Source organism: Pholcus phalangioides, unplaced genomic scaffold, assembly GCF_987345545.1.
Source record: "Pholcus phalangioides strain wild (caught in Gottingen) unplaced genomic scaffold, Ppha-v1.0 ptg000015l_1, whole genome shotgun sequence".
NCBI lineage: Eukaryota > Metazoa > Arthropoda > Arachnida > Araneae > Pholcidae > Pholcus > Pholcus phalangioides.
In genome coordinates, this window is record NW_028301608.1 from 108,430,323 (window position 1) to 108,456,784 (window position 26,462).

General features: G+C 34.0%; 1 protein-coding gene across 4 annotated transcripts; it reads right to left on the minus strand.

Annotated features, from left to right (window-relative positions):
• On the minus strand, positions 1-26,346 carry arm (armadillo). 4 transcript variants are annotated; one of them, XR_016194161.1, is made up of 17 exons: positions 26,227-26,346; positions 21,963-22,106; positions 19,509-19,624; positions 17,422-17,527; positions 17,130-17,317; positions 16,705-17,009; positions 13,642-13,843; positions 12,656-12,800; positions 12,411-12,550; positions 11,542-11,748; positions 10,891-11,022; positions 10,664-10,786; positions 10,217-10,381; positions 9,111-9,261; positions 8,426-8,547; positions 2,736-3,238; positions 1-1,102 (listed from the first exon to the last, which is right to left on the minus strand). XR_016194161.1 is itself a non-coding variant. In XM_089245097.1 (17 exons), exons 2-17 carry the CDS (start codon positions 22,003-22,005, stop codon positions 888-890), a joined length of 2,484 nt encoding a protein of 827 aa, XP_089101223.1. In that variant the 5' UTR covers positions 22,006-22,106; positions 26,227-26,346; the 3' UTR covers positions 1-887. The 4 variants fall into 4 exon arrangements, 3 of the variants coding, with proteins under 3 accessions (XP_089101223.1, XP_089101224.1, XP_089101222.1); XM_089245097.1 differs by having other exon boundaries at positions 3,112-3,238; positions 10,217-10,378; XM_089245098.1 differs by having other exon boundaries at positions 1-1,088; positions 3,112-3,238.
• Between the last annotated feature and the right edge of the window lie 116 nt (positions 26,347-26,462).

Consider the following 26,462-nt stretch of genomic DNA (forward strand, 5'->3'; position numbering starts at 1 on the left):
TTATATGGAAATTATGTTTATTCATGTACTCATAGCACTAGAGATACATTCATTGAAAAAAAATGCACACAGAGAGACCAATTCATGAAATGAAATAAAAACCAACACTTTTTTTGTTGCGCTGCTTGCAGCAATTCTACTCGTGAGAAACATTTTGTTAGTTGGAAAGACTAAAGATTTTCCAGCTCATAATACCATGACAGAATTACTAACACTAATGACAATGATCAGCAAGACAATATGAACTACGACTCTGGTCAATAATGATAAAAAGCCCACAAGAGCACACCAATGTACACAAAAATATCTGAACGGAAAAAAGAACACCACTACTATATACTTTTATACTAAATTCATATGCAATTAAGTGTTGATTAAAAGTAATAAGCATAGTTTGGAGGTGGCCAAAAATAACAAAAACATCTGAATCCAAGATACTGAGCTGCGCTAAGAAATTGAAATCATTATGTTGACTACAAAATTAAAGAGAAAAAGAAACATATATACAAACACTGAATATAAATATTTCCTAGACATGTTGAACTTGGATTATATAGTGATACAGATATAATACATACATGCACAAAATTTCTCACACACTGATATAAAATTGCTTCATGGGATAAAATATTGGACAATATCGATCATGAAATAAAATGCATTAAATATAAAATAAGCCATCAACATTTCCAAAAGTCTATTCACCAGATTTCAACAGTCCTTTCATTGATGAAGCACATATTTTTTTTCATACATAGACAAATATAACATGCCAGACTCTCATGGGGAAATATAAAGTTTGAGTACACCAACAGGACAAGGAAAAAATAAGGATACGGAGGCAGTAGAAACAGGCATGGATATAAAAAAAAAGTCTGAAACACATTTCAAAGATCTGTGTCATACCAGGCAGTCATCTGATTCGCATCAACATTCGGGCTGTTGGGCAGCATTGGTTCCAGTGCATCAAAATTTATATCAGGCGGGTTATCAAGATCCATGGAGTGTGGGTTATCTAAAATAGCCCCATATGTGCCTCCACCCAACTGACTCCCTAGGTCAAGTCCTTGCATGGAACTAATAGGGACCTGTAAGTCAAAACCTAGAGAAAAAAGAAAAAAAAAAGCGGATCAATGTCAGACATCAAGTACTTACTCATTTTGAAGAGTAGATGACTTTGCCTAATAATACTCAAAAAACTGTCAATGAATAAGGCAAATACCAGAAACTACTAAAAAATTCCTAATGAATTTCGACACACTATGGGTGTTGTCTTCAGAGGATAAAACTATCACACTGACTGAGTTTCTCACTTGGATTGAGTACCAGATTTAATAACCAAGATATTTGGTACTCAATCCCCCCAAAGCAGAATATATCAAAATCACTTTTGTAGAACAACCACCTGGAAGAATTTTAAGAAAAAATTACAAAAAAACACTATGGAGATTTTTAGCACAGAGCATTTCAAATCAGCCGAGGGTTCATTGCAAAACATTCTGCTTTGGAACTCAATCCAAGCGGGAACTTGGGCTGTGTGATAAACTTATCCTCTGAAGATGCACCTATAAACGTGTCAAAATGCATTAGGAGTTTTTTTAAGTATTTTCTGCCATTTGCCTTATTCGTTAAAGATTTTTTGAGGACTTATTCATTCATTTGAAATACACAAGCTTCTCGTACAGTATTTTTTCTATATGCCACTGTTGATTCCAGTCCATTGCTATTGAAAGACAGAATATGTGCAAGATTGTTACATAAAAGTCGTATGTAGACTAGTAGCTGTAGCTACAAGCACCTATATTATTCTCAGCACAGGAATTCACCACCTTTAATCCAGAACAAATCAAAGATTGCACAGCAAGATAAATAGAATACGTCAGCAGTCAAGTAGCATATTGACTTAGGTTGCAATCATTAATAACCAACTATGTCAAAAGCAATTTAAATACAAGCATTCTTAATTCAGAGGTATGTTTAAACCTTGTTTTTTAATTGGGGGGGGGGGGGGATGGGTGGTTTTTTGTGAAAATGATCCATAGAAAATTGAGTTATTGTGGGGAGCAAAACAGTTTAATTTTGTACAAAATGTACAGTTTTGCTAATTTGTATCTTGGGAAGTATCATTTTTCAGATTCAGAATTTTGTAAAGGGTCCGGAAAACTGTCCAAAATTTCAACTTCCCTAAAAATTCAAATACCAGAGGCATTGAAAATTCAACTTCTATTCATAAAAAAATATTTGTTCGAATGCACTGAAATCTTGTAATAATGATATTCTACGGACCACAAAAAAAAACATCCTAAAGGGATTATGCTTATATCGAAAGGCAGCAGTTTACTATTAGATTATAGACATTTCCAAACAAGACTCGAAGAAAATATTGTAGAGAAATCTATTATATTGAGATTACATTAAATTTCAAAAAGAAAATGAAAAATATTAAGTGACACAATGGCAGTATTATCAATTTTTCAAATGACTGTCATTCACCCACCTTTCATAATTTTTGAAACTATTATTTTCTTTTCATTTTCAACATTTTACTAATTCAGGGGAAAAAAATTGTCACATTACAGATGTAATGTTAAGACTTGCTGCATGTTTTATAAGTTTATTGATACAATGGAATGTGGGCAAATTCTACTTCAATTAACTGAACATTTAGCAAAAAAATAATACAAATATCAATGTCAAAAACAAATTAGCTACATGCAATAAAAATGTTCACATACCAATAATAAATCCTCAGTTTTGGTAAGCTCAGAGAAAGGGAAAAACAATTTAAAAATCAGTAATAAAACAATTTAGAAATTCATACCAGATGTTACAAAGTCTATCACAAACATGACTGGAATTTCAAAAACTATGCATTTCCTTTCTTTTTTTTAATACTAACTATGGTGCTTGTCAAAGTGCAAAAGATCTTACACTAACATCAAATCTACCAATACTCATGCTACTTGTGCCCGAGTGTTATTTTGAGTCTCTCATCAACCATCATCTCCACACTGTCATTCTATTCAAATTTGTTGAATTTCTCCCTACACACAAATCAAAACTTTTTTCCCCCATTTTTTTTCCTTAATCTCCATAATCACACAATCGTACCTTGCTGGGAATATGGGTTATGTCTTCCTGGTGGAGGATGGACGCTTGGAGGTCCTTGGCTGCCTTGATATATTTGGTCATGGTATGCCTCTTCTGGTCCAAGCATATTGATGTCCATGTCGGTTGGCTAGAAAGAAAAATAGACTTGAAACACATTAAGGGACTACTAAAATCTTTGAAAAACCTACAGCATTCTAAGACAATATAATCAGTCAAGTCTCACTAGCCTGTGAATGAAACCGATACTACCTTAGGGATTATCCAAAAAAAAATACTAGTCTTAGTTCTTATTTTCTCGACGACGACAAAGAAAAAAAAAAAAAAAATCTTTCCAGATACTTGTTGACAGAAACCAGGGTTGGGTTTTTGACGTCAAAAACTGGTTTAAACCATCAAAAACCTAAATGAATGCTTTTGGATAATGTTTTGAACACATTAGGTATACAACATGATGAAAAACCTACTTTTTTGGCATATTAAAATGTTTTATTTTTCAAACATTAATTTATTACAATTAAAACTAATTATAATTTGATATTTTGAAATTTTTTTTACATAAAAAGAGTCTATAGAACATATAAAATATAATTTTATGTTCCACTAGCTATAATACCCAGCGCTGCCTGGGTTTTTCTTCAATGTTGGGAAAATTGAAAAAGTGACAAACTATTATAAAGGCATATAAACTATTATACATATACTGACCGGATTAAGGAAGTGACAAACCATTGTAAAGGCATATGCATGTCTGAAATGCATCACTAGGGAACCACAGTACCCAAAGCAAACATTTCAAAAGTGATTGTTGAGGCCAAGAAACCATTGTTGCCCCATAGTTTATCGCCCATTTCCGGCATTTGTGCCCAGCTCTGACTAACTTTTAAAGTAGTCCTTGTACCTTCCGTACTATCATTTAAGTTAGGTCCCTTTTGGTATATGGGCCATTCCCAAAAAAAGTGTACAAACTGTTTCTCTGCGAGACTTTATAAATTTTTTTTACGAAATTTCAGAGCACTCTGGTGGTATAATTTTTTTTCTTTCTAGTTCTTCATTTAATTCTGTCATGCAGCGTTTCTTAATTTGTTTCAGATGGTATCTAATTTTATTTTTTTTAAAAATCATTGTTTGTAGCAAAACGTCAAAATCTGGCTATCCCACCTTTAAAAAGTGTTAAACAAAGACTTCGTGCAAACCTGGAATTTTTTTTCAGAAAACTTGGTATCACATTTTATATATGTGTCATAGATGAATGAAACTGACAATAAAATTGAGAAAATTTTTTTTTTCTTCTGAAAAACTATTTTTTTCATGTCCCGAAATTTTTTTAATTTTAAAATGTCCACTCTGTTATGGTCATTTGGGAAATATATTTTTAAACCAGATTAAATCTGATAACACTTTTGAGCTCATTGAAAGGTTTACTTTTAATGCTTGATCAACAATTTTGGATTTGACTTTTGCAAAATGACTCAATATTCATTTTATGTCTTTAGTACCAGATTTTTCTGTCAGATGTCCACTCTGTTACGTCATTATCATAAATAATTTAAAAAAAATTTTCATCTATATCAGCATCTAGTGATAGCACATGGAGATATGCTTCAAAATATAATAAAATTTTTCACAAATCATTAAAATTTATAATGAAAAAAAAAAAAATCAGGCTATTTGTCCACTGTTATGTCTTCCAAAAACTCAACCAACGCAACAGAATAGAAACTATGATTAAAGTTTTCTTAGTTAAGAGGTTTAGAAGTTTTAAGTTAAATTTAATAAGTTATCTCTATGCAATTTAAACTCTTTACCACATTCTCCCCATCATGTTATTTTTTCAGCTAAATACGAAAGTTAAATAGTACAGATCGTCAGAATCACTGAAAGGCACAGATCCAGGGAGATCTGGAACAAGGGGCATTTTAGTATAAATAAAGGTTATTATATGACAATACATTCTGTATTTTATGGGACAGAACAATTATTTCCCTATAATTACTTTTTTTCCTGGCTCTATCCCCTCCCCCCTCACCAAGTCTCACTGGATATACTCTGAATCACTAATGTGAGAGACAAACACGAGATTTATACCAACACAAATTACCATTCAATTTCAACAAAAAAATGTTGAAGTAAAAGAAAAATCGTCCCAATGATATAATATACAGCTGAGCAAGACCACTGTTCACTTTGACCAGATTTTGAACATTTTACCAAACCAAAATTCAAACTACGAAGTGAGGGCACGTGTTTTTAGAATTTGCTAATGGGTGGATGTTTTTCAAAGATTGTAGAGGAGTCTGTGGGTCACCTATAACATTTCACCCCATTATGTCTTCTTTAGTATCAGATTTCTCTGTCGGATGTCCACTCTGTTACATCATTTCCAAAAAAAATTCTTAATTATTTATGGAAGTTTTCATCAATCATTTAAGAATATAAAATAAATGTGGTTCACTTTTTTTCTGATGGACCTTGCACTAAGTACAAACAAAAGAAAAATTTTTACTTATTGGACAAATATGTTGCAAAATATTTCAAGTGATGTATTTGGAATTTTTTTTTTAAAGTAAACCTTGGCAAAGGAGCAGTTGATGGTTTTGGTGCTGAATTGAAAAGGACAGCTGATAGATTGGTTGCATGTGGGAACGACATCAGATGCCAGTTAGTTTTTCACAATTCTCAAAGTTGCCACTAATTTAAAATTGTACGAAATCAAAAATGAAGAAATAAAAGGTATAAAAAAAACTATCCCGAATGATATACCTATGCTGAAAGGCACTATGGCAGTCCACCAAATAGTAGCAACTGGCAATACAGAGATGTCTCTTGCTTTTGTGAAAGAAATGCTAATCTCTGTGAATGCTACGAAAAGAAAACTTACTCGTGCCAAAGAAGTATAAAATGGAAGTTCCACAACCAATTTTAGAGTTTGAATCTCTGGAAAATGACATTCAAGAAAATAGTGAAAACTATGCTATTGACTCCATAGGAAACAGCAATGAAGAAATGTCAACTGGTCTAATTAAAGCAGGTGTTCATATGCTCGTGAAATTTGAATCTGGTGTGGTATATATAAATCTACATACAGATACGTTGTTGTAGCCCAAAATGACATTGAAGATAATGGAGGAGGGGGGGGGGGGGTGAAAGTTACGCGCCTCGAAACAATGAATGATGCTAGGAAGCTGTCCAGAGCTGATGACAAAAAGATATCTCTTAAATCCACTTTGACCAGACTTTAAAAATTTTGCCAAAGCCAAAATTCAAATCACGAGGGAGGACATGTTTTTTTTTTAATTTCCTCATAGCGTGGATGTTTTTTAGATGTCATAGAGGAGTCTTTGGGATACCTTTTATATTGTCTATATAATTTTTGAAAAAATAAAAGTATTTAGAATAATTGTGATTGCTTACTCTAAGTTAAGCATTTTTGCAGTTCACAGGCAAAAAAATTAAAAAAGCACTTCATACCAAGATGTTAAATTATAAGTTATCAACCCACTGTCTGCCAGAAATAAAATTTAATTTTAAGTAGTTGAAAAAATGTAAAAGATAAACTTTTCTATGTGCTATTTCGAAAAAATCATGAAAAACGATCAAAACGACAGAAAAAAAAGTCGAAATTCTTTTTAAACTACTTTTTTTTTCAGCCTATGTGTAAGAAATAAGCCGATTTCATTATTTTAAGGGGTTAAAAACTGCAGAAATATTTTTTATGTGATATTTGTTTTTGTAACAGAGTGGATAAAATCCATTTTCAGTCATAAAACCCCAAAAATAAAAGTGAAAAATATTCATGAAATATTAAACTTCAAGTCAATGGCTATAATTCGAGATCAATTTCAAAAATTCAACTCTGAATTTTTCATCTCAAAAATGTGGAATGTACTTTTTTTGGGAATGACCCATATATGCAAAAATTTGGTGACAATGGATATAAAATCAATTTCATATACATAGATTTTATCTAAACTAGGGTTCGATTTACCTTGGAAATTAACTTTGTATTGAAACAGTCAATGATGTCCAATAGTTTTTGTAAACCCGATATGTTAAATAAAACTTTTATTTAAAGTGTTTTATATTATAATTACTGAGAACAAAATATCTATTTTGATATTTTAAATTTACTGATCTGCCCAAAATTTTATTCCATATTAAAAATTCTCGCTCAGCATCCGTTAATACTAAATAATCATAAACTCATTTATTCTTACCTAAAAATTTCTTAGCTCAGGTTGTGTAAATTCAGAGTTTTATGGAGTATAAGCAAAGCAGAGCTGGCAGGACTGGTATATTGTTTACCAGTCCAGTTTATAATATCCAAAGTATTGTTTTGCATATTTAGATACAACTTCAATCAGAAAACCATTGCATTACAAATGCTAGCAAATATATCAGTCAAAAACTTATTCTCACTTTTACACTAAGAATAAGTTACAGGACTTTCTTAAGCATTGTATAGAAGCCAGCACTGCCAAATTAAAGGGCATTTTAGTCCTACAATTTAGTATTTTGAGTGCTAGATATATTCTAATATTATGCCCAATAAGGGTGTCGTTTAAAATGTCATACACCCTGTTACCTATGCACCCTGCATACATGCTTATTTATTATCTACATATCGGGTGACCCAAAAGTCACAAGACTTTTGAAAACTAACTTTTTAATATAGCTTTCTAATAACTTTTACAATAGAAAGATGCAGTTTTCACAGATATGCTCAGAAATGTCTAGGATTTTATTTTTCATAATAAAAAAAGGAATAGTTGCATTTTCAACAGATGGTGCTATTGTATAATGTCAAAAAGTACTTAGCATGCATTTCATGAGCAGATGAGTTCATTGCATAACATCCGCACAAGGATGCTTGCTCAGATTTTCTCTTTTAAGATCACGATTTTGCTATGAGAAATATTTCTGTTCAAAAGTTTTATACATCTTGATCTGTAGACTTATCTTCGCGAGAAAATTCTATATTTTTCTATGCATATCTGTCAAAACCGCATCTTCTTATTGTACATATTTACAAAGTTATTTTAAGTTTTGTCTCGTGACTTTTGGATCACTCGATACTTACATAGAACTAAAAATATTTATTAGTTATTAATCCCCTAAAATTAAAAATGTTTGGACAAGATAATGAAAAAGTTGTGGAAATATCAGCATTCTATATAAAAATTGATTTGTCATAAAAATTGAGAGAAAATCAAAAAGGATCAAAATGACAGCTTGGTCCTTCTAGCATTAAATCGATTTGTTGTGAACAACAAAATCTAATCAAGTATGAATGTTTTCAATATATCTCAAAACTCACTATTTCGGCCCAAGGACCAGTATCATCTCTGAGAAGGGAATTAGTCAATTCCACAGGAAGTCGTTTTCTATAGTCTGGTTTATCTTCAGACATTCGGAACAAGACCGCAGCTGCATAAGTTGCTTCAAGGAAAATAATACAGAGCATTAATATTTCACATCGTATTCATAATAAGGGATGATTCAGAGGGAAATTAGTTTTTAATTTTAAGAGAGAAATACATAATTCTGAAATCGATAAATTATTTTGGAATCACCCTGCATAATTATATATATACACACACACACAACCATTTTCAGTGTATTTTCAAAAGCCAGGGCCCAAATGAAGGGCCTGTTTTTGTTAGCACTATTTAACATGAAGAGAGAGATTCAAAAATTAAAACCCTATTCCTTAGATTTAAAACTTACTATATATCTTCCTCTTATCTGATTAAAATTTATCAAATACATTATGTTCCGTCATCCCTCTACAGGCACAAATATTAGATAAAACAGGGGGGGGGGGGGGTTCGATGCAGCGATCGTAAATTACAGAGATATAAAACATATAAAACTCCCAACAATACACCAATACACCAAGTTTAAAAGTCAACAACAAACTATATAAAACTTCAAAGTAAAGACAAATATTTAGTAATTTGTAATTTATATCACAAACAAAGAAAAGTTCTAGCAACACATACCTACACCCTCGTTTCGCGAATGTAACAAGTCTGTCAATGGAGGCGTGGCACCCTCTGTTTCAATCATGTCAGCACCTTCTTTGTCCGCAGCGAGCTCGCACAACACCCCAGCTGCGACTCTCTGAATGTTCTCTATTTCACTATAGAGAAGCTATAGAAAAATAGCAAAACAAACCAGATGAATTAAAAAGAATAGTTTTAAAAATCACTAAATATGAATTTCCTACTATGCCTCAAATTTATTTGCAGCTAGCTATTACTGTTAGTGGTGAACATGCAAATAAATCAGAAATGAGACATTGAATGTAAAGCAGAAAACCACTCCACACACAGGTGCATTGGGATTTTGCAAGATGGCTAGGCATCGAATGGCGAAAAAGGTTACGAACCACTGTTTTAGGAAGAACAAAAAGGTCTGTTCTTCCAGTGTTGGAAAAAAAAACAACAGGCTACAATATGTTATGATGAAAAACGGCACTCTCCCTCCCTGGTTAATAAGAAAACTAAGTGAGGAGATAGATGTTTCAGGAAAGGAAAATTCATCTCTGCCTTCATGGGGACTTAAACCCTGGTCTCATTTGCCGGACAAGTGCTTTACCACCTAAGCTATGAAGACAAATAGTCGTATTAATAAGGGAGAGATGTCTTTCATCATATACTGCCATCTGGTGGCCCTGGTTTGAATGATGTCTTTCATCATATACCGCCATCTGGTGGCCCGGGTGTCATCTACGAGCTATTAGCAGAATGTTGCCACAGTCCACTGAATGGAGCCATTGAGCATATAAACACTCCAAGGAGGGGGGATTCTGTGTCTTCATAGCTTAGGTTAGAGCACTCATCCGGTAAATGAGAGACCAGGGTTTGAGTCCCCATGATGGCAGAGATGTACTTTCCTGAAAAATATCTCCCTACTCAGCCAGTTTCCTGTATCTGTCGTACAATAAATTATATTATCTGTGCACAACTGTGTTACACACACAATCCTCATTTTTTACCCCAGAAAGCACTGAAACCAAGTGAAACACTGGAGTAGTAAAATTAAATTTCCCAATACATAAAAAATAAAATTTAAAATGTTTGTAATCTGAAAGAAAAGTAAATACCTGAACAAAGACAGGAATGACATTGAGGCCTCGAATGATAGCTCTATTATGTGCCTCTTTAGCCAATATATGTAATGCTCCCACAGCTCCTTCAACTATCTCTTCCATTCTTACACCATCAATGTAAGCTATTTGGCTATTGTTTGACGAAACACTGGAACGCTGCTAAAAATATAAAATATAAAGGAGGTTGTGGTAACTGTTCACTATGATACAAAAACAAATTCAAAAATTACACAGTAAAACATTAGCTACATATTTCTTCTGGATGGTTTTTTCCCCTTTGGAAAGAAGTTGTCCAACCCTGATGTTTACAAAACAAAAATTTAAAGTTTAAGTTGAGTAATGGTGACCCTTGAAACAATCTCAGTGAATACAGAGTTTATGGCTAGTTTTGCTACTTAAATATCATAAGCACTAGAAAGTGCACAGATTCAAACGAATTACCCTTTGGGTGTCTTGATAAGCTTTGAGTAACAGCTGCACTAATCTCGGAATTGCGCCATGTTCTCGTAGAGGAGCATGATTTGCTGTGCACAGAGCCAAGTTTCTGATTAATCCGATGACAGCCTGGAATATGAAAACAAATCAAAATTAACAAAGATAAAATTTTAAATATTAATTTAAAAGTGAAATTATACTTTTATATAATGCAAACACAAAACTATAATTACTTTGATAAGTGGCCATCTGCTTGGGGGATGAAGGAGCTTAACTATAACTTGAAGACCATAATGCATGCGAACAGCATTTTGTGCCATTTCGGAATCTGGATGACGGCTTGTGAGATGACGCAACGCACAAACCTGTGAACCAAAATTTTACAGATTATATTCACATAGACTGCCATCGACATGACTGCACGTTTGAAATAAATAGCTCTTTTGAACCTTGCAATGGCACAGGATTAGTAAAATATGGACGTAGATTAACCTTCCTTGGCGGTAGTATTAGAGACTTGATACAGGAGCAGGGTTGGAGATGTCAATGAAAAGGTGAAGGATAGAAATCTGTTTTTGTAAGCAATTATAAATAACTATCAGACCACAACAGAACTATCTACAGCTAAAGACATCAGGTGGTCTGTGGCTCCTAGACAAGACAAATTAACAAAGTTACTTCTACAGTGAATCATAAATTATTATTTTTGACCGATTTTACTGTTTGCTACCGAGTTTCCACTAATGGGGGTTAGGAATGTGAAATACATTCAAGCCTTATACAACAGGACTGGGGATTAGAAGTGTCTGTCAACTTGCAATGTCCAGGTCAGTTAGTGGGAGTTACACTGCATAAAGAAAAAGTATGCAAAGCAAAAATCTTACAGCGGGTTCAGTTATTTCTTCTTTGTCTCCAGCTTGAATAATGGCTCGAACAAGTGCTTCAATTCCACCAACTTGACATATGGTTATCTTGTTGCGATGGTTATTGCACGTTAGATTGGAAAGAATGCCAGCTGCACATGTCACTACATTAACATCGCTGCTGCCTAAGAGCTGAACAACATTTTCCAGGAGCCCTTCTACATTATCCTGCAAAAAAAAAAAAAGATTACATCAGATGAAACTTGTTTGTTATTTTAAATTGTAAGTACACTAGAACCCAACTTATCCGAGCTAATGTGGAGCCGAGCTAACTCATATCAAAACTTTGTCTTGATAGCTAACAGTCTGTGTATTTAGTGCTGTGTTTGGTTTCAGTGCTGCCATCTGTATTTCAATTGTGAATGAAGTGTAATGCTTGTAAATTTGTATCGTTGTAGGCCTGTTGCTCTCTGTGGCAAGACTTCACAATGGGAAGATTGGAAAGCATTTGCGCCTCAAATTTGAGAACTACAAAAACCAACTTCAGCCGACCACCAATGTGGCGATTAGTTTGAACCTAGATTCTCACAGTGCGAGTCTGTCACTATGACCACCACAGCAGCTTCGGATGATACCACTAAGAGAAATCAATGAAGTAAAAAACAAAGCATGCATTTGATCCAATTTTAAGGCAAGTGAGCAATTTTAAAATTTTATTTGATAGTATGGAGAAACTGCTAACATTAAAACAATTCATTGGTCCCCTTGACCTATGAATTAACTAAGACTAACTGTATAAGATTATGTTTGAAACTTTCAATCACAATTAAAAACCTGTATATTAATAAAGTGTTTGAATAGATATTTTTTAAATATAGACGACAACTAACTTGTTTTGTAGCAGCATCAGACAAATTTCGCAGAGTCCAAAGACAATTCAGAACAAGACGGTCACTTTGATGGCGACAGGTACTCGCATTGCAAGTGTTGGCTCGGCAGTGAAGATGCATGGCAAGAGCTTGCATTCCACCTAGTTTTTTTAATTTGAGAGAAGAGAATATGTATTACTTATACAAAATTTTTTTGTAATGTAGACACCTTTTTGGAATGATGAAATGTATCAAAAGTAACGTACCTGCTTCAACAATCGCAGGTTTGCTGCTGGAGCATACTGACAGAACTTTTAGTACCCTGGATGTAGTCCACAGAAGTTTCTCGTAGTTGTAAGATCTCATTATACGAACCAGTTCAGCTGGTCCACCACTAGCCAGTATGATAAGCTAAAAAAAAAATTGTCAGAACACCCATCTATGATTGAAATCACTTGTGCAAAAATTATTTTAAAAAAGTTTTGAATAAATTTTGTCAATGAAATTTATTCAAAGTTTTGTTCTCAATATAGATGGCTACACACGGTTGATAAAAATCACAATTCTTAAAAAAATTGGTGTTTTTATTGAAATGAGATTTAATATCTTAATTTTATTAATCTCAAATTTATAATTTCAGGGATAAAAATCTATATAGTTAATACTTTCTTTAACAACTTCATTTTTGCCATGGGAAAGAAAATTCTTGGAATAGACCATATATAACCTCTAAAATCTTCTGAGAAAAACAGAATTCTATCAACCTAATTCTTCACCCAAAAAACAAATATCTTTATTATATTTATATAAATATTAATTAACCCTTTCACGACTAAGGGAAACATTTTTCTCCATTTTAAAATTGGTGATTGTCGTATTTAATTATAACCTTATCTGCATTTTTTATACAGAATGTCAAAATAGAACGTATGGCGAATGCAATTACGTAAACAGGAACGTTTGTGCATGCCAATTTTCAATGTTAAAATGTGCGGTGGCATACCTGGCAAATCAAAAACTATGCCAGAAACCGTTGACACGCATGTCACCTATCATAGGATAGATGTACTATGTCAGAAACCTTTCTGGGAGTGTACTCAACAACTTCCCAAAGTTTCATGGTGATTACATGAATGGTGTAGTAATGCATAAAGGACAAACAGACATACATTTGTTTTTATATAAATAGATTATGAAATTGATATAATACAAAAAAAAAAACCTAGAAGTTGATCAAGAAAAAAAGAATCACCTTGCTTTCCTGATTTCCATAGGCAAGAATTTGCAGACAGTCTGTGACAATCGCTAAAAACTTGACATTATTTTTCTGGAGTAGAGAGACCATTTTTTGCAGACCACCTGCCAAGCGCACAGCCATTTTAGAGCCTTCTTGATGAAGAAGCAGGTTGTGCAAAGTAGTGATGGCATAGAATAAGACAGACTCTACAGGTGAGCTGAAAAGAAAAAAATTTAAAAATTGCGGTAAAATCTGTCAGAACTAAAATTCAGACTTTCAATTGTTTTTCGAGTTAAAAAAAACACCACATTATTTAATTGGAATATCTTTTTTTGCACCTAAAAACTTGGAAGAAAGTTACAATCATTAGCAAAAACACTAAAAACGAAACACATTTAACAAATTTGAGAAGCGTCCTTCGATTGTTGAAATACAATCCAACGAATCAATATTTGAAAAAAAGTTAAGCTTACAAATAATGAAACTATTTTCTGTTCGCTCTAACTTGAGTCCTGATGTAAATAAACCGCTGTGCCAATTTTTGATATCACTCCGCATCCTTTATCTCTATTGGTTGTAATTTTACCCGCACCTTCATTACGTGTTCCGAACACGTGCGTTTTTTCCTCAAACGCGAGATTGCAAATTCGTTATGAAGAATTTTCCTGGAGAATTTTTTTTCACTGTTCTCCAAATTTTGTTGAAATAAAAACTGTTGATAACACTAAAATAGAGAGAGGTATATATCTCCCAAAAAAAAAAAAAATTCGATAAGTTATTCTTGTTATCATAGCACACTCCTCAAGAGTTGGGATGACAGGGCTCCAGCCTGGACATTGCCTGCGACAATTCTTGTCATTTTTTTTATGCTAAAAGTTTACTATATAAAAGGACTGTTGAAAGGTTGGTCTTAGGGCCCGACCAAGATCACAGACTGGGGGATCTTGCGGCAGGATGTGGGGCCACGGTCGTTACAAAAGCTTGTGCGAGTTGTTTATTATTTTACGGCAGATAATGAGAAAAAATCCTTATTTTTTCTTATTACTTTTTTTTCCTTCAGAATTTTACAATTTTATTTCTTGACTAATTCAAGATGTATGATTTTCCTGGGCCGGATATGCTACCAATTATAACGTGAAATAAATTATGAACAACTTACCGTTGTGTTACGGCTTTTTATTTATCTTGCAGGTCTTTGTAATTAAATATTTCATAATAATCCATGGGCTGCAACAGTTCCAATTTAACGAGAGAGTCATCCACATTATTTAGTTTCTTTACTCCAACCTGTTGTTGAAATCTGGTTTTTTGTCAAGACAATTTCGGTTTTTATCCGAAATTGGTAGGTTACGAGCCATGACCCCAACATCCAGCAGCAGGAGCCCCTGGACTGGGATCTTTAATGGACCCCCAGGCCAGGCTTTCTCACGGGATCTATAGTGTCTGTCATAACGTGGTTAACTGAATCAAAAATGAACATTACTCTTTCAAACCAGATTTTCCAAACTTTACCTTCATATCTTCGTGATAATCCTCAGACTTTTTTGGCTCGCCGCCTTCGACGAAACCAATATTACTTCCTCTCAACAAGCTGCTCAAGCAGAAGTGCAAATTCTTTTGAAATGCGCATATTCACCACGAACGATAAGTGACCCCCCCTCAACCCGTATCTAGTGTACGTCAAAGCGTGTGGGTGAGAAAAAATCTTGTTGGCAGCAACTTTGTTTATAGGAGTCCAGAGCAGCTGCAAAGAAATGAATTTTCAAATGGCTCTGCCAAACAAGATAGACACGCATATTTCATTTATGTCATCAAACGATAAAGAAGAAATCTTTTTCTTGCAAGACCTCTTGAAGCAGCATATTCAAGTGTATATCAAATCTGTTTGCGAATAAGAGTAATAATAATAAAATGAAACTTCCGTTTAAATTTAAAAAGGGGACGGTAATGTTTGAGTCAGAAAGGCGTATCCTGTCAACACCAACCCTGAAGACATACCAGCAAAAACACTAACCAATTTTGAAAAATATTTTTTCGCTTTCTTTCAGATAACTTTGAAATAATATAAAATAAATATTTTAAAAAATAAAAATGAGTTATTTTATGGTATGAGGGGCAAACGACTATATTTCTGGCAGTGTTGCACAGTAAGAAAAGGTGAAATGTTCTTCAACCAATCATTTTGGGCATCGCACACATGCTTTTATTTACATCAGGACCCAAGTTAGAACGAACAGAGTATAAATATGGCATATATCAGTCACGTATACAGTGAAACCTTGCTACAACGATACTTGATATGATAAATCCCTCTACAACTAAAGTCTAATGAAGTATGTTCTTTAACTACTCTCAATATACTATATCCTCTACTACAGTAAATTTCATTATATATATCGAAAGTTGAGGGTATTTCACAACTACATTTTTTTATATTTCACTCAAAAGCACCTTATATATATATAAAGTACATTAAAATTCCTCGGAAGCTTCTGTTCTTTTGAGGGGGATCTAATAACATAGAAGTAGTAATGTGAGAGTTTTCGGCACTATCTACCCTTCAAAAATGTTGGGGGAAGTCGCCATGAAGTTAGTTTGTGCTGCACATTCTCGTGCTGTGTGATAAACTACTTCACAGGTTGATACAACTGAATCTTATATAACTAGTCAGAATTTTTTGTTGCAAATAAATACTTACAAATGCATTTTATGATGGTACCAACAATGTCAATTCAGAAGAGATGCCACCCAGGCCCGTCATTTCAACTTTTTCCGGGAGGGGGGGGGCAAAGAGTATGTACTAAAGGTACGCATATATATATACCATTTGTAGTGTGTTTTCAAACATATGTTCCTAAATGACGGGCCTGATGCCACCAACAGCATAAAGTTGGTGCTACCTGATAATGCTACTTCTTGGTATAACGATAATACTTCTACAGTATTTCTTCGTCGCCCACAGAGTATCCTTATATCAAGGTTTCATTGCGTATTTTCTTTCAAACATTCGATAATCATGGTGCTCATTAAATCTAGGAAATACACCGCACAGAAATGCAAGACATTCAAAATACCAACCTAAGTAATTTCACCAATGCAGGAATTCCACTAGATTTGAAAATGGCCAACAGACCCTGCCTGTGATGTGACAAATTATGCAGGACTCCAGCTGCACACTTAGTTGTCTCAAGATCATTGGACGTTGACATAGCCTTGACCAAAGCTGCCACCATTTGTGGGGAATTCATTATTGCATGTCTTGAGGCTTCTTTTTTGGACAACTGATGAACCATCATGGCTGCTTGGCTCACTACAACTTGATCCTCATCATTCAACAGCTTCACCAACTCTGGAATAGCCCTTGTAGCTAAATCTGCATCGTCCTACGATTGAGGATAGACATATACATGATGAAATGTTTTTTGGCATAGCGAAAGACTGAAAATTACAGCAAAATATAGAATAGGGGTTTATTAAATGAAGCAAATTAATTTCACCAATACCTGATAGTTGATCAGATTCACAACAGCATGTTTCAGCATTTGTGAAGGTTCAGCGAGGCGTTGAACCGCTGTCGGCTGGGTTGGGTCAAACTGAGTGCTAGGAATCTCGATTCCTTCCTCCAAAGTTTCTGGAAACATAGCAGCTCTTACGCGCTGAGATCGCGTTTGATTCAGTTGTTGGTTCATTTCTAACCAATGAGAAAACACGAAAAAAAAATTGATATCCAGATGAAAACATAATGTATCATTCATAACAGAAATAGACTTAATAAATTTTAAAAATTATGCATACCATCAACTTGTTCCTGGGTGAACCCCTGGCCGAAACCAGGTTGGTCCCAATCAAAAACTATCTGTTCATTATCCATTTCATCCTCTTTCCCACAAAGAGATGAGGGCTAATGGTTAAAAAAAAAGATTAGAATTGCCAATTATGATAATTGAAATGAGAATAGATAATTTTTCTAATTACAACTGCATTGCAATAACACCTTTTCACAATGACTATTTGATGCTATATCTTTGCATTATATTTACAAATTAATTTTTTTTATACATAGATGATTATCATTCAATGACTTTCAAACTGAACACAACTCGGTCCTATCGCCAAGGGCAATTCACCACACACACAGTTATTCAACGTCTAGTGAATAAAAATGTGTGCGGCAACATGTATAAAAATATAAAGGAAAAATTATACGATACCTTGGAACACCTATTCATATCTTGTATACGAGTCATACCTTGGAAGTTAGTGCTAATAATTGGTCCGATGTTGTGAACTAATTATTACCAGAGAATATTATCCTCTAAGTATTATTTTTTACAAATGGGGGAAATCTGTTGTTACTTGGAACACAGAATTTAGGCATCTAGTTTGAAGATTTTGCAAAATAGAAACTTCATATATTACACAGTTAGCTCTCGGTATTCATGAATTTCATATTCGTGGTCTCTTTCTCAGTTTTCTGTAAGTTAGTTTCTGGAAGTAACTGTTTCTACAGTTAGTGCTAATTTTCATATCAGAAAGCTATAAAGATGTTAACAGTCATCTTATACTGAAAGAACTCTTTTGGCCACAGTGCGTTCCTAAGGACACACCCATTTCCACAGAACCAGACAAAGGTTATAAAAGACATTATGTTAGCAAAACAGATGTACGAAGAAGGGTTCAATGATGTGCACATAGAAATTTGATAATTAACAGCAATTCGGGAATCAACAGAGGAGGGATTAATCAAACTGACTGATCCTGAAACTGAAGCGAAACTCCATGAAGATGAACAAAATTAAGAAATAGAAGGAAAGTTCATTATGAGCAACATATGCTCAGCAAAGTCTTCATAAGTTTAAACCAAGAATAGATTGTTTCCATGACATAGACCCATCTATGGTAAGTTTTTTAAGTGTAGAAAAATTGGTAGAAGAAGCCTTGTTTTACTGTAACAAATGAGCTGAAATAAAAATGAATAAAATAAATACAATATTCATTCAGAAAGAATCACTGGATTCCCCTTCCTATTTCTGCTGCACAAATCAGAAAAAAAACAGATGCCTAAAAAACCGAAATTAACAGTTATTTGCCGATTTCCCGTATTCGTGGTCATCTCCTGAACGTAATCTCCCAAATGCAGAGAGACAACTGTATTAAGTTGTATTATATGGCAAAACCCTGTATGCAAGGGAGCATGTTTTTCTACACATGGCTTGGTGCAGTGGTTTCCAACCTTTTATGACTCGCGGAGCCCTTTTTCAGTATATAATTTTTATGGTGGAGCCCTGTTTGACTCGAGGAGCCCGTTTTGTATATAATTTTCATTCCGGAACCCAGTAGGCCTCTTTTTTTATTTTATCCATCAAATTTACTGATTTATTTTATTTTCCTCGAGTCGTGGCGGAGCCCTTGGGAAGTGCACACGGAGCACCAGTTGAGAATCGCTGGCTTAGAGTGAACATTACTCTGGTCTGCTGCACACACACACACTCTCTCTCTCTCTCACTTTTTTTTTTATTTTAAACTGTTCCCAGTACAGGCTCCGCTGAAAATATCAGTAAATTTTATCCATTACCTCCATTAACAGGCTGGACTTGCAAAAAAAAAGAGAAACAAACTCAACAAAACCCATTTGAAACAAAAAAAAAAAATTGAAGTTGACTACTTTAAGCTTAAAAAGGAATCATCCCAAGTGCCATTTTAATACGATTATAGAAGACCTCTATAAGCACTCAACATTTAAATCTTTTAGTACTGATCTGAATGTTTCACAAGAACAAATAATGAAAGAAATATCCTGCTATATTCTTAGTATATGGAAAATTGACATGTGAATGCTGAAAAAATTAAAAAAATTAAACACAAACAAATAAAAAACCTACATGAGAGGCGGCAGCTGAATGGATTCCAGAATCTGCCAAGTACGAATTTTGCTGCCACAGCATGGTTTGTTCTTTCGAGTTTGCAACAGGCATGTCGTTGTAATTCCCATGAGACACTAGAAAAGACAAGAGACTGAATTTCATTTTATGAAGTTGAAAAACGAACATATAGTCTGAGACTAGAGTCTGAATTATACAAGTTAATGAATCCCAGTAATCTCACAATTTTGTTGATTTTTATTGAAAATTACATCTCGCTTAATTATTTTTTTAAATCCTAAATAACTTCAATTGGGGTTACTCAGTAACTCATAGACCACAAACTAAAAACAAATATATTTTTTATATTTCCTTTATTTATTAATGTAACTGAAGAGAAATACATTTCAATTAAAAATATATATAGTACATGCGTTTCGCGATGCTGCTTACATCAGATATGGTGAGCAAATCCACAAAAAAACATTCCGCGATTAACTGATATCCACTTTTCGTCTCCTCTGGACTCAAGAGCCTGCATGTGTTTTTTTTTTTTTTAAAGATTTTTTCACCCTCTGAACATGGTTTGCAACAGTGTGCTCTATTGCAATTTTTGTTCCTCCTGATGCCTATTAACAACCAGGCCCGTCATTTGGGGGGTCAGGGCCCCCCAGCTTTTGAAAATGTTAAAAATGATACATATATACAAATATATATACATACACTGAGTACATGTTCTTTGCCCCCCCCCCCCCGGAAAAAGATGAAATGACAGCCCTGCTAACAACCATGGGCAGAGATACCAGGCCCTCCCCCAATCAAAGGTGGAGTAGACTGATCTAATGTACAAGTGTATATATAAATTGACATCATCATGCCCCCCACCCCAGACTTTAAAGTCTATCTCCACCTATGTTAATGTAACACGATGGAAGTCCAGCGGCAATGCTACAAGAGATCGTCATCGAACTCAGTGAAATTGTGAAAAGTGATGTGCAATATTAATGTTATAAATGTTTTTGAAAATATAATTATACAAGAAAATACAATATTCTATCTTCATGCTGTTAGTGGGCCATGGACCACCTTGCGGGTGCAATAGGCCTAGCATTGGCATACACAAATGAAATGACACCCCCTTGAGCCAAGATTATAGTATTTTACAGGGAAAAAAAAGAAAAGAAACCGCCCTCCCAAGTAAATTCTGCGTACACCTATGAGTCTTAATGTTGTAGACCCTGGTCAGGTCTCCAATGTTTACATTCTGTGTGTTGCCAATTCCTATATTTCAAAGTTACATAATAGTGTTTTATTCCATATAAATATACAAATGAGATGTTATTTGTTAAAAGATTTATGTTAATTTCAGTAGTCAATTCTGATTTGTTCTTGTGATAGCCGATGATATGAAGGGTTTCTCCATATATACCAGCAGTGTGCTAGGTATCGACACGTTTTAAGTTCTGTATTCGATTACGTAGAGGTTCGTTGCTGAGGCGTCTCGTCCCGCTTCTCTCCGCATGAAGGGTTGTTCTTCCTTTGTTGTCATGAGTTGATGGACCAGATTCCTGCTGTGATGCTGTCGGAGTAGTTCTGCTTTTTCTCTTGTTAGTCATCTCTATACCCGACCAGTGGTCTGCAAATGAAATCAAGAGGAGACAACCTCTCATTGGGGATGGAATATTGCTGGCAGACTTCGCAACATGTCTACATCTAAGATAGACTCGCTGGTGTAGTGTTTCTTGAACTAGTGCCATTGGAAGATCATCTTCCAAGTCTGGACTATTCTTCCTTTACCGAAGTTGTGAGAAACTCTGAGAACAAAATATGCCCTGACAGACGATTAGATGAGAACGTTTCAATAAAGTTTTGTGATATTTTGTAATGTTAACGTCTTGAAGAAAGATTTGTTATATTAATTTAATCCTATAACTATTTTAACAGGTTTATATTATTAGTAAATGATACTAGTGGAAAAAATTATGTTATTGTCATTCACAAATTTCATTTATTTCAATGTTGGGTAAAATCAACAACCGGGAATGTACCATTAATAAAAGGGTACATTAACAACCCTTCTGTGTTTGTCGGTCCATTAGCAGAACACCATGTATATACGCACAAATCTTTTTACTAGTTGCGAAGGTACTGTGAGAGCGACGGGAACATCTCGAATTCGCAAAACTGGAAGGGGTCAGCAATCTATTAGACGAATGTTTAGTTACTTAGAATTAAAATGGAAAACAACCCATTCCATAAACAATTCACAAGCAAGACATAAAGGAACACCTTTCCCCAAAAAGATGAGAATGGCAATGAAAAAAATTCTTCTGTGACGTACGTCGCCGATTTTGACACATTCTGCTTTGGGGCTCCTTTGTATGCTGATGAGACAGGAGAAAAAATAAAACAAAACACTTTTACAATTACAGCCGAAAATCTGTAACATAAGAAATGTTAAAAGAATGTACTTACTTGGTCGAGGTCCAGCAGCAGGTGACTGCATCTGATAGCTCATGCCTTCATGCACTCACCAAAACTTTTGTGACGGACAAGAAACAAAATAAAAAGAAATAAAAAAAAAAATCCACAAGCACAAAAAGTTATTCCCGCTGTCACCTACATAAGAAAAAAAATCTTACACTCAGGAAGTTTAAAAATATAAATCAAAGATTAAGTTTTTTTTTCACGATACCAGCATTTAAATTTACTTATGCATGTAAAATCACTAAGAATGTCCCAAAATGTCTTTTGATAAATTATAATTGAAAGTATTCCATGTGCATGACATCTTGGTCACAAAAATACTTTAAACAGTTAATCTAAAACAGTTTAAAATAAGACTGCAAGTCCCAGACAGCAGATCACCACAATTAAAAAAAATCAGCATTGGTATTAGAGATGGGACAAATATTCGGCTGCAAATTCAGTTCGGCCAAATATCTATGCAAATCTAAGTCAGGGTTGGGTTTTTGACATGACAAGCATCAAAAACTGGTTTAAACGGCCAAAAGTGTCGAAAAACATCAAAAACCTAAATTAATGCCTTTTGATAATGTTTTGAACACAATAGGTTTACAACATGATGATAAACTTACTTTTTGGCATATTACAATGTTTTATTTTTAAACATTAATTTATTACAATAATTAAAACAAAATTTTAATTATAATTTGCAATTTTGAATTTTTCAACAGAAGAGCCTAGAACATATAAAATATAATTTTACGGTTTATTTATCTAAGCTACTCATTACCTATGTTCAATTTCTTATTCAAAATATGTACAATAGGGCATCAGGGTTAGGTTTTCGACCCCATAAACTAACTCGGTATTTAAACTATCAAAATCTTACTGTGAATGTCAAATAATAGATATGTTAAATAACAAAACACTTACTTTTATTTAGATTAAAGGGTTTTATATTTAGAATTATAATTACTGAGGAAAAATATATATTTTGATATTTTAAATTTTCTGATCTGCCCAAAATTTTACTCCATATAAAAATTCTCACACAGCATCTGTTAATACACTAATTAAACTCACTTATTTTCACCTAAAAATTTCTTAGATCAGGGTGTATAAATACACAGAGCTTTAAAGAGTATTTTAAACCAAAGCAGAGCTGAGACAAGACTTGATACCCTGATATTTGTTTTGCACGTTTGAATACAGCTTCAATTGTAAAACCATTGCATTATAAATGCTAGTAAATGTACCATATCATACTGCCAAAGTAAGAATATACCAATGACATTTTAGTCCTAAAATATAGTATTTCGATTGCTAGATCGATTATATACATGATGTAATAAACTTTTTTTAAACACTTATCTGTTGTAAAAAGAGTACAGCAGATGGTTTATATCAATGCAAACATATATAAGCAGTTGAAGAAATTTTGGGAGGTCAAGAATCATCTTAATCAAAGACTGTCAAATCGTTCCATAGTTTCCCCTTCACTTTTCATGTTATGCTTTATTCAAATTTTATAAGAAAAAAAGCATATATCATAGCTGCCAACTTTTGAAAATGAAAATTCGGGAGATTTTCGCGCAAACCCGTATTTTATGCTAAAACCATTCCCTAATAAATACAATAGGGATTTTTCCAAATAAAATAGGGATTTTCCAAACATAAAAGTTAAAGCGTAGGGAATAAAATCCCTACTGAAGTCAAATTAAAATAGGGATTTTACACACATGGAAGTTAAACCCTTGGGAATAAAATTCCTAGGCAAAAAACAAGTGAAATTGGAGGCCAAAACTTCAATGATGTAAAAATAAATATTGTGTTCAATCAGAAACGCTGTGAACAAACATTCTGCGCGAATGACCCCAAAATCATCGGAAGATGAAGGAAAACACCGTCAATTTTTGAAGAACACTGACTTTTTGTGACACTTGCTTGTCTTTTTTTTCATTTCACATGAGTGATGATGTCACTCTTTCCACCATGACTGATGTTTATGTCCGTAACACAACTTGTACAAAAAGGAAAAGTCGGCCCCTCTTCTGGAACGTTTGATGAAAGGAAATTCATCGGAATAAGTATCTTTAAAATTGATTAAGTATGTTTTTGCTTATCAGTATTCGTGTTTTGTTATATCGCACGTTATAACAAAAGAAATTTTGACCACATGCGCGTGACTATAATCTTCAATTATTATCCAGGACTATTGGCTGCTAAGCCATTTCCCTGCACGATAAGACAAACAACTTTCTTGTTACCATCAGAGGGTTTGTAAAACTTCCTTAAAAAGGGAATTTCCCCATTTACGACGTGTGACGTCATTTCGAAAGGGGAAAAAAAAGAGGCTTCATGCCCCACAAGAAATTCCTTAGGGATTGTTTTTATAAACGGGGATTTTTTTTAATGAAGTAGGGAATTTTAAGGGACAATTAGGGATTTTTGTGATTTTCGTAAAAATTCGGGAGATTTAAGAACTTTTCGGGAGGTCGAGCGATGAAGCTAAAATTCGGGAGATTCCCGAAAAATTCGGGAGACTTGGCAGCTATGATATATATATATATATATATATATCGTCCAAAATAATTCTGTCGAAAGTAGAAAATTATTTTAGAATCGTATTAAATATTTATTCTTTGTATAACATAGTCACTTTAAACATTATATGCAATTAACGTGTGCATTTCCAATGGGAATTTTTATATCGAAAAGCAATATTTGAGGTTTTTGAGGTGACAGTTTAAACCGTCAAAAACTGCCATGTGTCAAAAACCTGCCAACCCTGATCTAAGTACACCCAACTGATTAAAAAAAAAATTATGTTAATCACAATTTTTCCCATAAATTTAAAATTTGCTGATTATATTTTACTAGCTATAATACCCACCGCTACCCGGGGTTTCTTTAACGATTTTTGGATGAAGTTATATCTTCTTTCTTTGAGGGACATACAAACCCTATCTAAGTTGACCAATATGGTACCTTCCTGCATAACTCAGGAAAGAAACTAATTTTTTAAGAAACATAGAAATAGTTTTGTTTTTTTTTCATTTTGATGGGTACTAGATATTTTGGCGTGAATTTGTCCGCAACTCGCCGATTTCCCAAAAAATTTTTCTTGAAGTTCAAGTTATTGATCTGTCTTTTTATGTTACAAAAGATGCGTGAATAAAGCTGTAGAGTTTCTTCAATGTAATTTATGGGCTCATAATTAATTTCAAAACATCCTAAATTATATGTATTTACGCAGTTGTACACTATAAAACAATACAGAGACATTAATTTTTATTTTCATACTTGAAAAGGAGTAAATAAAAAGTTGAAATCAATGTTATTACATGAATATCCAACTCAAAAGTAGGTCCGGTTAATTAACATTTACGGCTGTATTCACCAACACAGTTTCAACTGCAATTGCAGGTGAAAGGATTGAAGATCGTTGGTGAATACGGCTGTTAGTTTCTTTACTATGTACTTAGGTTGTTTTAATGTGATATTAGTTGTTTTAATGTGTATTTAATATGTGATTTCAGAGGAAACTGCAGCCAATCTGGCTTTCTCATGGTCAAATTCACACACCAACTAACCACTTAGTTTAAAGTAACTTGTGGAACTTTCACCGAACAACAAATCAACATTTGTTGTTCAGTGTAGTTAATTATACATATATTCCGCAGGGCCATCTCAAGACAATCATCATGGGCCCCCCTAAGTCCAAGTGATTTGGCCTCGCCAAATCACTTGGACTCAGGGGGCCACTCACTCAAAAATTAAAATCAATTCATGCACATCTTATTTTTATCGTGCTTTATTCATTTGCTTATGAAAGCAATTCGGTGCGAGCATCACGCACAAAACAAAATTCGATGATGACTAATTTACATTCTCAGCTCCTCCATTGTGTTTAGCGTCGTCTTTCCCCTCCCCCCCCCCCACCTCGGGTGCGGCAATTGTGTTCCGTCCAAACAAACCAAATAATATTAAATCATTTTGGTAATTTTTTTGTTATTAAATAGCTTTACGAGCCGTATAAATGGCACAGAAAAGCCTAAAATGAATCTCGTTAACAAAGGCGTCCATGATGCAAAGTTCAAGAGACAGGTTATGAACTTCATATTTGATGATGAGGAGGAATGACAGGAATGCGCTACTTGTATATAATCATCGATCATCTCCCTCGAAGAGACCTTTTAATGTTTGTCGATTAATTAATCGATAATCTATAAATTAATGGATATAAATTTGGAAGGGATTTGGAAAAACTCACGCAATCCGTTGATTTTCTTTCACCGAAAGACAAACAAATATCTCATGGGAAGGATTCGCATCACTCGTGAATTCGTTCACTGACTCGATAAAAATGGCTACCCTATCAGCAACATCGCATTATAATAATAATAATAATAATATAGTAGTAGCGTGTTGCCAGAGATTCCTGACGAGGCTATAACAATTGTTCACTGACAGCAAGTTATGATGTGAAAACTCGTATAGATGTCGCTA

Coding starts and splice junctions, on each gene's coding strand:
- arm (XM_089245096.1), bottom strand. CDS start 22,005: ATGAGCTATCAGATGCAGTCACCTGCTGCTGGACCTCGACCAA. Junction 17,528..19,508: donor ATTCAGCTGCCGCCTCTCAT/GTAGGTTTTTTA, acceptor TTTAACCATTAG/CCCTCATCTCTTTGTGGGAA. Junction 3,239..8,425: donor CTGGTCCTTGGGCCGAAATA/GTGAGTTTTGAG, acceptor TTTTCTTTCTAG/CCAACCGACATGGACATCAA.